This window comes from Dipteris shenzhenensis, chromosome 13, assembly GCF_047967505.1.
Source record: "Dipteris shenzhenensis isolate YYH24624 ecotype China chromosome 13, Dip_SZ_1.0, whole genome shotgun sequence".
In the NCBI taxonomy this organism is placed as follows: Eukaryota; Viridiplantae; Streptophyta; class Polypodiopsida; order Gleicheniales; family Dipteridaceae; genus Dipteris; species Dipteris shenzhenensis.
In genome coordinates this window covers 34956951-34969957 of record NC_141608.1, presented here as the reverse complement: position 1 = coordinate 34969957, position 13007 = coordinate 34956951, and the positions used below count along the sequence as shown (strand labels likewise).

The following is a 13007-nucleotide window of genomic DNA, read 5'->3' as shown; positions in this document are numbered from 1 at the left end:
ATACACACTAGGTGGACATGATATAAGTAAAATGTCCTCCATTTATTGTAAGCAAATGTGTAGGCTTTGTGATTGAAGGACAATGGTTTGAATCCTTTTGTGAGAGGATGGGCGAGGGTAGGGGCAAGTGCTTGCCCATCAACTTGGGCGCTCCTTTCTTTTCACGGCCAGTTGAGTTTTGCCAAATGAATGCCACATACACACGGAGATGAAAGCCACATACACGTGGGTGCCTGTGCGTAACTGTTTTTAAAAGGGGCTTTTAAAGCTTTTTAAAAAGCCCCTTTTTAAAAAGAAGCACGTGACACATGATTCCATCTGTCTCTCTCTCGCGTGCGCGCGCGCACACAAAAACACACACACACTCATTGCTTTCAGACCTTAGCAGCTTTTAGAACCTCCTTAAAGCAGGCTTAAAGCCCACCTCCCAGAGAACAACATAGCTCACACATCTCGACTTGTTTCCTTCCTCTTCAACTTTATTCTGTGTCACCCATCGACTAGATTGCTTTCATTCCCTGCTCTCCGCCTGCACCTCGCTATATCAGGACGCTCCTGCACTTGGAGATCCTGTCAGCTTTGAACCTTCTTAAAACCCATCTCCTACAGAACGACTTTGCTCGCACATCTCCTTCCTAGTTTTCAGCTTCACTTTGGATACCCATCGACTGCTCTCACAATGGCCAGTGGCAATCTCTCTCATAACGTGGCCCAAACATCGCCCAAGGGAGTACTCGTAAACCCAGCTTGGCTCAGAATTATCGAGCTGGGCTCCCTTTGTTGCTTGCCCATGGCATTGAACGCGGCAATCCGTTTGAACGTTTTTGAGATTTTGGTCAAGGCTGCCCCGGGATCGGAGCTCTCAACAGACGAAATTATGGCTCAAATTCCCAACTCAAATCCCACGGCTGCAATCTCCTTAGATCGTATTCTTCGACTGCTGGCCTGCCATTCCATTGTGAGTTCATCCTTGGTGAGCGGCGTGGATGGAAAGGCCTTGCGAAAGTATGGTCTCACTTCAGTCTGTGAGTATCTTGTCGAAAAAGATGGCGCATCGCTTGCTCCACTTGTGCTTATGAACCAGGATAAGGTGTTTATGGAGACCTGGCATTTTTTAGCTGAAGCCGTGCTAGATGGTGGAGAGCCCTTCACTAAAGCCCATGGGAAGGGTGCATTCCCTTACTCTCAAGAGGATCTACGATTTGACAGATTATTCAATTCTGCAATGGCAAATCACACAAAACTTCTGATTCCGGCGTTCCTAGACACCTACGACGGTTTTGATGGTTTAAGAAGCCTTGTTGATGTTGGTGGAGGTCTGGGTTCATGCTTGAACGTGATTGTGGCCCGGCATCCTCACATTAGAGGCCTTAATTTCGATCAGCCACACGTGATCGCGGCTGCCCCTGCATACCCTGGTACACCGCTCATTCCAACGTCTTACCTGTCCCGTCTGGCTTAGAGTAACGCTAACACTTTTCTACTTGAGTTTGACAGGAGTACAACATATAGCAGGAGATATGTTTGAGAGCGTGCCGTCTGCGGATGCTATTTTCATGAAGGTTTCGATTTATCTCACGTTTCCTCGCAAATTGTGACTGCAAATCCTTGTCTGACTATAATACAAGGAACCAGGTCTAAACGCAGAGGTCATGCTACTGCAGTGGATCTTGCACGATTGGAGCGATGATCGGTGTTTAAAGCTTCTGCAAAATTGTCACAAGGCACTGCCAGAAAATGGGAAAGTGATAGTAATGGATGCGGTGATAGCTCCAGCAGTGGACACGGGGCTAAGGGCTCGAGCGGCGTATCATATGGACGTGTTGATGTTTGCATGCAGCCAAGGGGGGAAAGAGCGGACTGAGGAGGAGTTCAGAGATCTAGCGAACACCGCAGGATATGCGAGAGTGCAAGCGGTTTGCATTGTGAATGAGTTTTATGTGTTTGAGTTCCATAAATTAGCTCAAACCTTAGGATAACCTTGCATTCCTTTACTTCTTGAATAACTTATGGCTAAAATATCCTACATGGAATAGTGTATTTGCAAGCAATAGACCCATAATGCACACTCCTATAGACTTATTCTTCATGCAAATCACCCATTTCTCATTATAAATTTACAGGACCCCTTCATATTGAATTTAAGCGCTTCAAAAGGCATTGTTCGGTTTCTAGGCCCAACGAGCCGCATTTGCCTGAGTACATCGCACAGATGTTGACTTGGCAGGCTGCAGATCCATCCATTGTCTCTTTCATCTTGGAAAACAGCTTGACGCTTGGGAAATGCCTCCCGTGGGCATTTCTCTCATGTCATAAGGAGACACACTTATCTTCAATGTAGCATCCTCTAAATCATTTTGGAAACCATGCCTTTTGTAGAGAGTGGTTGGCATAAGGTCTAACATCCTTGAGAAACCAATTATCAATTCACACTAGCACATTTAACTAGGGTGCGGTAGGCCACCTAAGGGGAAAGGCGAAATGAATTACGAAATTTATAATAAGTCGATTTAAATTAATAATATTTTAAATTGAAATGAAAAAAGTAAGTTGAGAATATTAGAATTGTATGCTTTTTTCCTTGTTTGAGTTTAAAAAGGAAAGATATGCTTTTACCCACAAGTTTTTATGCTATTTAAATAAAACCTTCATGAATGACATTAATTAAAATGAATCTAAGGGCTCGTATTCATAAGGGCTAAAATCAATCCAGGGGCTCATATTTGTTACACGTAGCTCACAAAGATAAAAGAAAAATATGATTTTTGTAAGTTTTAAAAGTCAAGAAAGGGAAATAGCTGACTTTAAACTAAGCAGGCAATAGTAGGTCCAAGCAAATGTTGTGTGTGTTTAAGCTTTCCCTTCTTGCGAGAACCTCAACATAGAAACAGATAAGAATTTAGAATATGCAAAAGCAAAAGTCAACAAACAAGGTGAAATTCAAAACATATATATAATTTACTTTATATAACCATACATAGTGTGGGCAGGGAGGTGGTGCGCGCTTCCTTCCTTAAAGAGTTATAATCCGAGGGAACAACCCCTTCCCCGTGTGCTGAGATTGGAATTGCCGAGAATATTAGCGTCGAGATTGAGTATCACAGATATGTAAGAGACTAACACATTACCTAAATCTCAATGGGTGTGTTTGTATTCCAAGTTGAGCATCCAAATTCGTGTTCGCACCAAGTTTGTATGTCTGCTTCACTTTTTGAAAAGATGCAAAAAACACGTCTGAAATGGAAACATTATTAAAATATGGTATTATTGAACAACAAATCATTAGTCTAGATTTTATCAAAATTATATATATAAACTGCTAGATGTACTGTTGGAATGTAAACGACATTTTCGAGAATACGTTTATAAATTACTACATGTAACGTTGCAATATAAAACTACATTTTTGACAAAAGTAAATAAACCTTGGCTCAAAATCTATCGTAATTAATTCATCGTTCAGTTACATTAATATAAATTATTTTTACATGCGAGGAAAATCAAAGTTTCCTTCACCATATAAGTGTAGCACTTCAGCATCGGACGATGGGATCCACTTTGATTTTTTTTTGTGCGTGTTTATATTAGCTTGACATTTCATCTCCTTTTTTTGTATGTAAATATTCTTCTCATTAAGAGACTTTTGGATAATCTTCCAATATATATTTTTTGGATTTATTGCTTCATGGGTACTTGTTGACGATGCCATTGTTATGAAAGTAATTATCAAGAAGTCATAGCTTACTATATCGAGCTATATGCCTGTGATGCCTTGCTTAATACTGAAAAATCACCTAGATCTCGATCAATTACGGACCTGAAATCACACAAGTCACTACATCATTACATTACCCAACAAAAACATCCAAAATTTATATACATGAGTGCATTAAAAAATTGTAATATCCATGAGTGCATAGATGTCCTAGATCATCCGTAAGCTAATTCTTACACAAAAAACATGATGACAAGGCATTGTACAAATCTCTAATCAATCCACATCGCTGGATTTTCCATTTGCCAAGAACGTCTCAAGCGGATCATCCGGATGAATGGCAAATGGGACTGGTGTTAATATATCATGCTCGATCATAGGAACCGATAGCCACTGCGAGCAAGGCATTTTGGCAGCAAAGGCATCTAACTCTCACAAGGCAATTTAGCGATTAGAAGCAACCTCTAAACAATATTATCGTTTCTCTCCTTCAAGTAGGCACCACTTCATAAAATTTTTTAGAAAAAAGGCATTCATGCATACTTGAACATGGAAGGTTGGAGGACAAACCTATAAAACAATCTGGGCAGCCAAAACATCCACCTCTGCGTATCTATCAACACACTTTAGATTATTTGATGAGCTCTCAATATTCAATTCTTTAAGTAGCGATGCAACAAACGTGTTGCCAATGATGCCAACTTCTAGTAATGGAGTTTCCATGTCTTGGATCTGTATATCCGAATTGCCTCATCATCTGCTAGACTCGCATCATTCTATTTTTGCCCCACCGTAGAGTTCAATCAATACCTTTTTTTGAGCTGTTGTTATTTTTCCTTCAAAGGCTCAAACTTCCTTGTCGCTGTTGTCATCCAAAACTACAAAAGCATCATCTTCCATATCTTGGATGGTGGCAGCTGTGACCTTGGATTTCAAAAGAGTCAAGAGAGGGAAGAGAGTTTATTGATTTGTTTCTGCTTTGTCCATTTTTGACTCCAAACTTTTTTGGTAGGGAGGCAGCTGGGAGTAGTACACGCAAAACCTTGACTTCAAATTCTTCACAGTTGTCGTCGAGAGCAAGATGCAAAAAGGAAGAAGAAGATGGGTGAACATTGTCAAAGGAAAGGTGAAAAACCAATAGATCTACCACTGCTCATTGGTATGAAATCGATCACATTGTCTTCTATCTAGTAATCCAGCAACATGTCCTCCAAATTTACAGTGCTAATACAAAGCAAAAAATCAAGACAGTCCCACCATTAGATCTTTAGGAAGATCAATGTCAGGAGATTATGACATGTGGCTACATGAGGGCTCAAAAAATGAAAACTTCCCTCTAGGCTGCCTACCGTAAAGAACACAAAAGTGGCTAGAGAGATAGTATGTGCATGCCAAATGGAGACATCCATGCACACTAGAAGTTTTGTATTTCTTGTTTGAAAATTCTCACTTGTATTTGTACAATCACATTATAAGGCGATCGAGATGTCAAAAAGAAAGATATATCAAACCAATTAACAATAACACAAGTTCAATACCGATTTAACTCAAATTTCAAAGCTTGATGATGTTAAATATAGCACTTCTTTTAAATGCCTTATTAAGTAAGCAAGCCCTCCCATAGCCTAGATATGAGGAGGTGCTTTAATACTCCACAAATCTAATTTGCATACAGAATACTCAGTTGATGCATGATCGGGTGTAATTAGTCATAGAACTATTTTTGGATCAGGGGGGTCGATATATATCATGTGCATTCAAGGACTATTTTATAAAGCTCCTTATCTATAAATTTATCATAAAGAAAACGCTCCCTTTTTCTATTCAATCTCTAAATACCCCTTTAAATGATATCCTTATGTATGTGAAAATTTTGTAAAAAGGGGGCTTTAAAAACTCCTTCTATTGAACCCACGTTCTATGCTTACATATTCATGAGTGACCCCCACGAGGGCATTTTTGGGGTCGCAAAACAATGCATTGGTGGATGAGATTATAAATTTGAGGCAGGCTTGCACTCTCGTTGGGGCTTTTCTTAGTATATTGATTACCAATAAGAAGACAATTTGCCAAAACTTGCTAGCATCATCATTTTGAATACTATGCAGACCTCAACAAGTGGAACTTTAGGCCTTTACTCGACCCTGGGGGTTCACCCAGAAATATGTAAGTATACAACATGGGTTCAAATAGAGGGTCCATAGGAAAGGATTATATATAAGCTACATAATTTGTGCATTTGGAATAAGTCTTTAATCTTGAGACCTCTTGGGAATCATTGGAGAACATGAAGCCTAAGCATAACATATGGCCTTATAATATTTGTGCAATGCAATGTACCACCTAGTAATAAGAAGAAGATAAATGAGGGATGATGTTGGTGATGGCAGGCATGGCAAAAATAGGGGAGTAGTAGAGAAATAAAGTTGGAGTCCTTTTGGGGAATATGGTAGTCATCATAACGTGAGCCCTTGTGCTTGATGTATCATCCTTGTTGCTGCTACTGGGATAGGAAATTATTCTCAAGTAAGAATACTTGTCTTTTATGGTCCTATCTGCACGATCCTAAAGATAGGTATCCATTGTGGTACAATATGGTCTTCATCAGCATCAATGTTATTTCGTCGAGCTTGTATCCCAATCCTTGGAAGGGAAAAGTATCCACACTATGTCTCTCCTGATGCATGTCAATGTTGTCATGAAAACTCCATCAGCCCCATTAACCAACCCATCTTGTTAGTCAATATTTTCCAAGCATAGTTTGATTAGTATATCCTATTTTATTTCAATTTTGGTTTGTAGGCCACATAGTATTTTTAGGATATTCTAGTGCCTTGGTTTTGTTGCAGTATGCTATCTAGGAGAAGAGGTATTTTGCTAGGAGTACGTACTTTCGTCTTGTGCAAAATTGTATCACCATATCATTGTGTTCTTTTGTTTGGGAGTTTGTGTAGTACAAGTGCGGTAAGCTGTGATCAAGCAGGACAGGACAAAAGCAGAATTTGTTTATGTACTCTACTTCTTGCACAGTGTGGGTACATTTTCTAAAGGAGTTGAGGGTGTTAATGAATGTGTTGTTTCTTTGAGGCATGGTTGATTTAAGCTCATAGAATTTAGGTCTTTTGTGACAGTAGGAATTAGCAAGGCAATTGATCTCATTGTCAATTATCTTGAAAACCCATGAGTCTTCATTGGCTTTGCTTAGTAGAAGACTCCACATGCAATGACACCCAAATCAAAGAAGTGCTCATGGTTCTTTTTAAAGTACGCATGCTTAAATCGACGAAGTTCAATGTTCTTTTCCCTACCAACGAGATCTCATAAAAACCAATAAGTTGTACTTGCGAATATAAGGTTGGTCAATGTGTCCAACTTCTCCTTTGATAGAGATGTCAAGTTGTTCGTGTGTGTGGGTAGGTGCAACGTTGAGTGAATTGTTTTGCCATTAGTATTGCATGATGTTTTATTGGTATACGCTAGCATGATGACTTTGGGCAATTATAATCGACGTCTGAGAGAATGCGATTGTATTGTCGTAGAAGTCATTGGACTATTAGAAGCAGCATATATGTTTTGCCTATACCTGCCCCTCCAGTTAAGAATAAATGTATTTTGTCATGTGGATGTAAATGTCTTTGCAACATAATATTGTCAAATAGTTCACGCTGATCTTTGTTTAATGGTCTTATCTTCTAGACGTACTCACTTTGTCCATGAGCACTTGTTCTTTTACGAGGATCACAAATTGGTCATTCTTGACAGTTTTTGATAGTTTGGGCATATCCAATATTATGTCATATGAATTCTCATTTTGGTTTATTATCAAAAGGTGGACTTCCCTTCTTGCATAGGCTCTCTATTCATCATTACGATAGTACTCATAGTTGTATTTCTTCATGTTTTGATCTATTATAGCCTCTCTTGCATAATAAGCATTTCTCTAACTCCCATGGTTTCTTAATTCTTCTTCCTCATCCCTTTTAAAAGGGAAGCACGATAGAACTTGTTCACAATAGTAATTGTCAGGGTCCTTCAACCTATTGAAGTTTACAAATCTCAAAATCTTTGCATTGTTGCTTTTCTTGGAGGTTTTCATTAGGGGAGAATTGGGGTCTCCAAAGGCCCCCCAATTAGTGTTTCCTAATTTCAAGGGATTAGTGAGGTATTTGAGGTGTACCAATGGGAGTGCTCCTTTTTGTGGGGCGATTCCATGTTGAGGTGGAGGGTGGGAAGACCTACAAACAGCCCCTATTGGCTACTCCTCTTACACCGGGGACCACTCAAACCATCCCCGCCCCCCCCCTCAACCCATGCTTGACCCTCCTCCCATATGCACCTCCCCCAAACAATCCTAGAAGTCATTCAAGAGGCAGTGGGCCCTTCTGGGAGAACTTTTCCCACCTTTCAGCTTGTTACAGGCCTACCCCCTCCTCTTCTCTGGTCCAACTCCATTCTCCCTCCATTTTTCAAACGTGGGAACTCATTTGGTAGCTTTTGTACTCCCTCCTACTGTGGTCCACTATCTTTCTCCCTCTCTAGCACCTCCTGTAGAAGCTGCTCATTCTCTCTTCATTCCTAGCTACAACAACTCCTATAGCAGTAGCTGCTCATCCCCCTTTGCTCTTTCTCCCTCCATTCCTAGCTACAGTACCTCTTGTAGTGGCTGCTCATCCCCCTCTGCTCTTTCTCCCTCCATTCCTAGCTACAACACCTCTTGGAGTAGCTGCTCATCCCCCTCTGCTCTTTCTCCCTCCATTCCTAGCTACAGCACCTCTTGGAGCTTCTCTCAACCTTTAGTTGCACCCTCTATACCTTCTCCCTCTCTCGCCCTCTATCGGAGCTGCTCTCTCCCTCCAAGCTGCACTTTCTAGTCCACTATTGCTGTTGTGACCTCTGTACAAGCATGGTGAGGAGACCATACATGTACTCTGTGTCCCAAAGTAGCAAAAATGCACTGGGTGAATGGGTGCCTTGCACCTATAGCTTGAATGATTGGATAGTCATGAGAGGATCTGCCAAGGGTCCACATAAGCTTCCTCAGAGCAAAAGAGGTGATCTTTTGCATGAATGGGAGGGCCGCATCATGAAGTTCAAGCTTGGGAAGAAAGGATGGCTTGCAAAGGTGCAACACATCTACATGGGGAAGGACATGCACCTTCTTCTGTCAAGCAATCAATCGACAATACCATCGCATTGTAAGTCTTCATTTTGTGTAAGATTTTGAAGTGTAATGAGTCAATTTGAAATTGCATTTTGAAATAGCACCAGTGTAATGAGTCAGCTTGAAATTGTATTTTCAAATAGCACTTGGAATTGTAGATGTATTTCCTTCAGACTTTGAGGAGTGGGAACTAGTCGAGTGCTTCTTAGGTAAGTTTACTACCATTCATGAGGATTTAGGAAGGCAAATGCATGCCGAAGAGAAGTCCTCTACTTTGAAACATAGAAATATATATTGGTATTAATGCCAAGTACATTACTCGAAGGACGGCATCAGGCTATATTGGCCACCTTTAATGTATTGCAACACCACAACTTGAAGACATGGATTGCAGCATGGTGGACACAAGAACAGTGCAATCATACAAGGAAAAGATTGCAAAGGATGTGGGCATGGCCATGAATCAGGGAAGCAAGTCAGGTGAACAAAAGGGTGATCTGTTTCAATGCCATGTATGTAAGGACAATGTGGTTGTCAAGTACCACATCTCTCGCCAAATGTTATATTTTGCTTTCCAATATAGGCACTAGAAGAAAACAGGTGGCAATTGGCTCCCCCTTGACTCTAATGACGATGATAATATAGGGGTAAGTTTATGTATTGGTTCTCATTTAGGAGCGAGATGTCAAGAATCTGACTGTCACGTCATAGTGGACTCCTCTCAAGGACATGCGAGAACACCTATTCGTCATAGAGGATGGCATGTCTGAGTCCTTTCACTTTACCTTGAATGGTGAAAAGGTAGCAACACGTGCAGAGAAGCGCATGCATAGTGCCACAAAGCCATGGTTTATTGACTAAGAGGCAATGGGAGCGACAATCGATTGGGCTGAGGTGGCTACTGGCACGGTATAAGTCTACTCCTACTTGTAATCTCACTTTTTAAATTGTTTTATTCTTTAAGTTCCAATCTAATTTCCAATTAATATGGTTTCACTCTTAGAGTCAAACCTCGAGTGTCCCATCACCGGAGGCGAGCGATGATGAGGGCTAGGGATCAGGTGCAGCTCACAAGGGCCAGGGATTAGGTGCAGCTCATGAGGGCCAAGGATCAGGCCAGCAAGACGAGGACGAGGAGGATGATGACAATTCGCATGAGTAGTAGTAGTAGTAGTAGTTTTTTGCATATACTTCACCATGTATATCCTTTTGTATATTGGCTCGTTTGAGCGATTTTGTATCACCCTTTTCAAAAGGGTAATTTTGTAACAAACAATGTTGTATATCTTCGACATGTATATGATTCTATTGCTCGATCGGTTCATTTGAGTGATTTTGTATCACCCTTTTCGCAAAAGAAATTTTGTAATAAAAAACTTTTTTTTGTAATTACTTTAAAAAAAACATTAGTAGGGCAAAACAGGGCTTGCTGTGGCCCTGTTTAGCCCCACTAATGTTTTTTTTTAAGTTCTATTAATTGTCGCTATATAGCAACGTTTACCAATGTCGCTATATAGTGACGTTTACCAGTGTTGCTATATAGCGATGTTTATTAGCGTCGCTATATAGCGACGCTTATATAGCGACCGTTCTTTTTCGACGCTTATAACGACATAAATAATGACCTTTGCACTCGTCAAAAAAAAAATTTTACTGTAAAAAATGTCGGTATTTTTGTTGGAAAAGGGCCTATGCCTTGTAGTGATAGTAGAATATACATAGAAAAAAACAATAATGAGGACAGAGGATATTAGGTTAACAATTTCTCCTAGCTTAGAAAGTAGTAGTAAAAAAATTTCTCATAGCTTGGAAAGTAGTAATAAAATTATTTATAAGTACTTGTGTAAGTCATGCTCGGGGGGGTCATTCATCAGATGTAACCCTATCACGTGAGTTCAACAGAAGGATATTTTTAATATTTAAAATTTACAGAAATTAATATACATAAGGTAGTTTTTAAAATGAATTTGGAAAAAATTTACAGATTTGTATAGAAAAAGGGTACATTTTATTAATGGAAAATTTACAAATAAGGGATTTTACAAATAGGCCTTGAACGCATGTGATATTGAGGGTTTATACATAGTGAACCCCCCGAGAAGTCATGCTAGCTATTTCACTACTGCACCAGTGTGTGTAAAATACCATCATCTGTCAATAGAGCATAATGTTGGATCATGGTGCAGATAGATGCTTACTTGAGAGAGGGCGGAACATGGGAAAAGACAATTTGTCATCCCACACCACCTATTTTAATAGGTAGATTACCACGTTCACAATCATCCAATTACATCAGGAGGGGACAAGACAATTGGATGATTTCTCTCTCTCGAGGTCCAGCAAGCTTGCATGGAGTATTCTAAGTCAGTATTCCAAATAGCCACATTGATTTTGGATGTAGAACTGCAAATGATTCAAGAGAATGTGATGTGTCATAGATCCTAAATGATATGGTAGTATCTAGAACATGATTACTAATGTGAATATACATAGAACTTATTTAAGTTTTTGTAAGTTTCTCTTACAGTCTTTATTGAAAGCATGGCTCTAGAAAAACGAGGAAGGAATCCAACAAAGGCTTGTGAGATTACGTTACGATGTTGCCTAACAAGAAGTGGAAATGCAACTTTTGTCATGAAGAGTACTCAAGCTCCAGCACAAGAATGCAAAAGCACTTCTTGGGTGATAGCAACAAATAGTTTGGAAAATGCAAGGGACTAGGACTTGAGAGAGTTATAGCCACTCTAGGCAGCCAAATGCCTAAAAGTACGGACCACCAAGTAGATGATATAGTCACACGTCACCAATCCCAGCCTCAAGGACATATTCTTGATGATTTACTCACACCTCCAACTAGACAATCTGTAGATGTGCTACCTCAAAGTAGTGGTGTGGCCTCATTCACACAGATGGCAAGCTGCTCTATGAAGTATATGGATAGTGGACAATGTAGTGACATTTCTCACTCGCAATCACGTGCACGTCCATATCAGAGAACTTAGGAAGAGTCATTTAGACAACAACATATAGAGAAAGCGCAACAAGATGTTTTTGAGGCCATTTGTCGCACTGGTTACCCACTAAGCATGGTTCAAAACCCGTATTGGAAGAGACCTATGGCATCTGTAGCAAAGGCTCGCAGGTCTAGGCTTTACATTTCCCAATTACAATTCTATTTGCAACAACTACCTGGATGCATACTATGAGAGGATGAAATTAGAGATGGAGCAAGTAGTATACGATGGTATTGAGAGAACGGGATGTACCATTGTTAGTGATGGATGGAAAAATGTCACTAAGAGGCCTCTTATCAATATCATGGTAGTGACATATAAGGGGGAGGCTTTTTGTCAATCCATCGACACAAGTGGGACATCCAAGACAGGTGAATACATTGTTGAACAATTGGAGGTTGCAATCCTAGATGTTGGGGAGCATAACATTGTTCAAATAATCACCAACAATGTGAAGAACTGTAGGAGCGCTGGAAAAATTATAAATCGGAAATATCCTACCATTTGGACATCGCCGTACTCTTGCCATTGCCTTGACCTTGTGGTTGAAGATTGGTATAAATCAGTGGAAGCTGTGTGGTTCAAAGCCACTGTAGATGAAGGAAAAAGATTGGTGTTATACTTCCTCAACTACGAGAGGTTGTTGGGCATATTTAGAAACCACCAACCTGCAGAACGTTCACTAGAGTTTTTGAAACCTGGCGAAACACATTTTGGAACAAACTATATAATGTTGGACCATTTGTTCAAGCTACAAGGAGTAGTAATGGAGACATTATTCAGTGTAGAAGCTAGCGAATGGATAGCTGAGTCAACCACACAAAATGCTCGCACTGAATTCATAGAGATGAAGTAAATGGCTCACACTGGTAGCTTTTGGAAGAGAATAGCTGATGCAATGAGGTCGATATGGTTTGCCATTTGAAATGCTCTGAAAACATGGAGACATTACTTGTATGGGTTAGAGTTTTATGTTGATGTTGATCATGATACTCTAAAACTTATAAATGTGTTTGTATACAAAAATCTTCCTCTCCTTAGCATTTAAATTGAATGTAGCCTTGGATCGGGAGAGTATGTTGCGCCGATGCCGAGCATGTCATACAACTCATGTGCC

General features: G+C 40.1%; 1 protein-coding gene across 1 annotated transcript; it reads left to right on the top strand.

Annotated features, from left to right (window-relative positions):
• Nucleotides 1-553: 553 nt before the first annotated feature.
• LOC147895339 (caffeic acid 3-O-methyltransferase-like) lies at nucleotides 554-2030 on the top strand. Its single transcript, XM_087383715.1, has 3 exons — nucleotides 554-1418; nucleotides 1498-1562; nucleotides 1665-2030. The coding sequence occupies exons 1-3, from the start codon at nucleotides 680-682 to the stop codon at nucleotides 1977-1979; spliced, it is 1119 nt and encodes a 372-aa protein (XP_087239841.1). The 5' UTR covers nucleotides 554-679; the 3' UTR covers nucleotides 1980-2030.
• Nucleotides 2031-13007: the final 10977 nt, after the last annotated feature.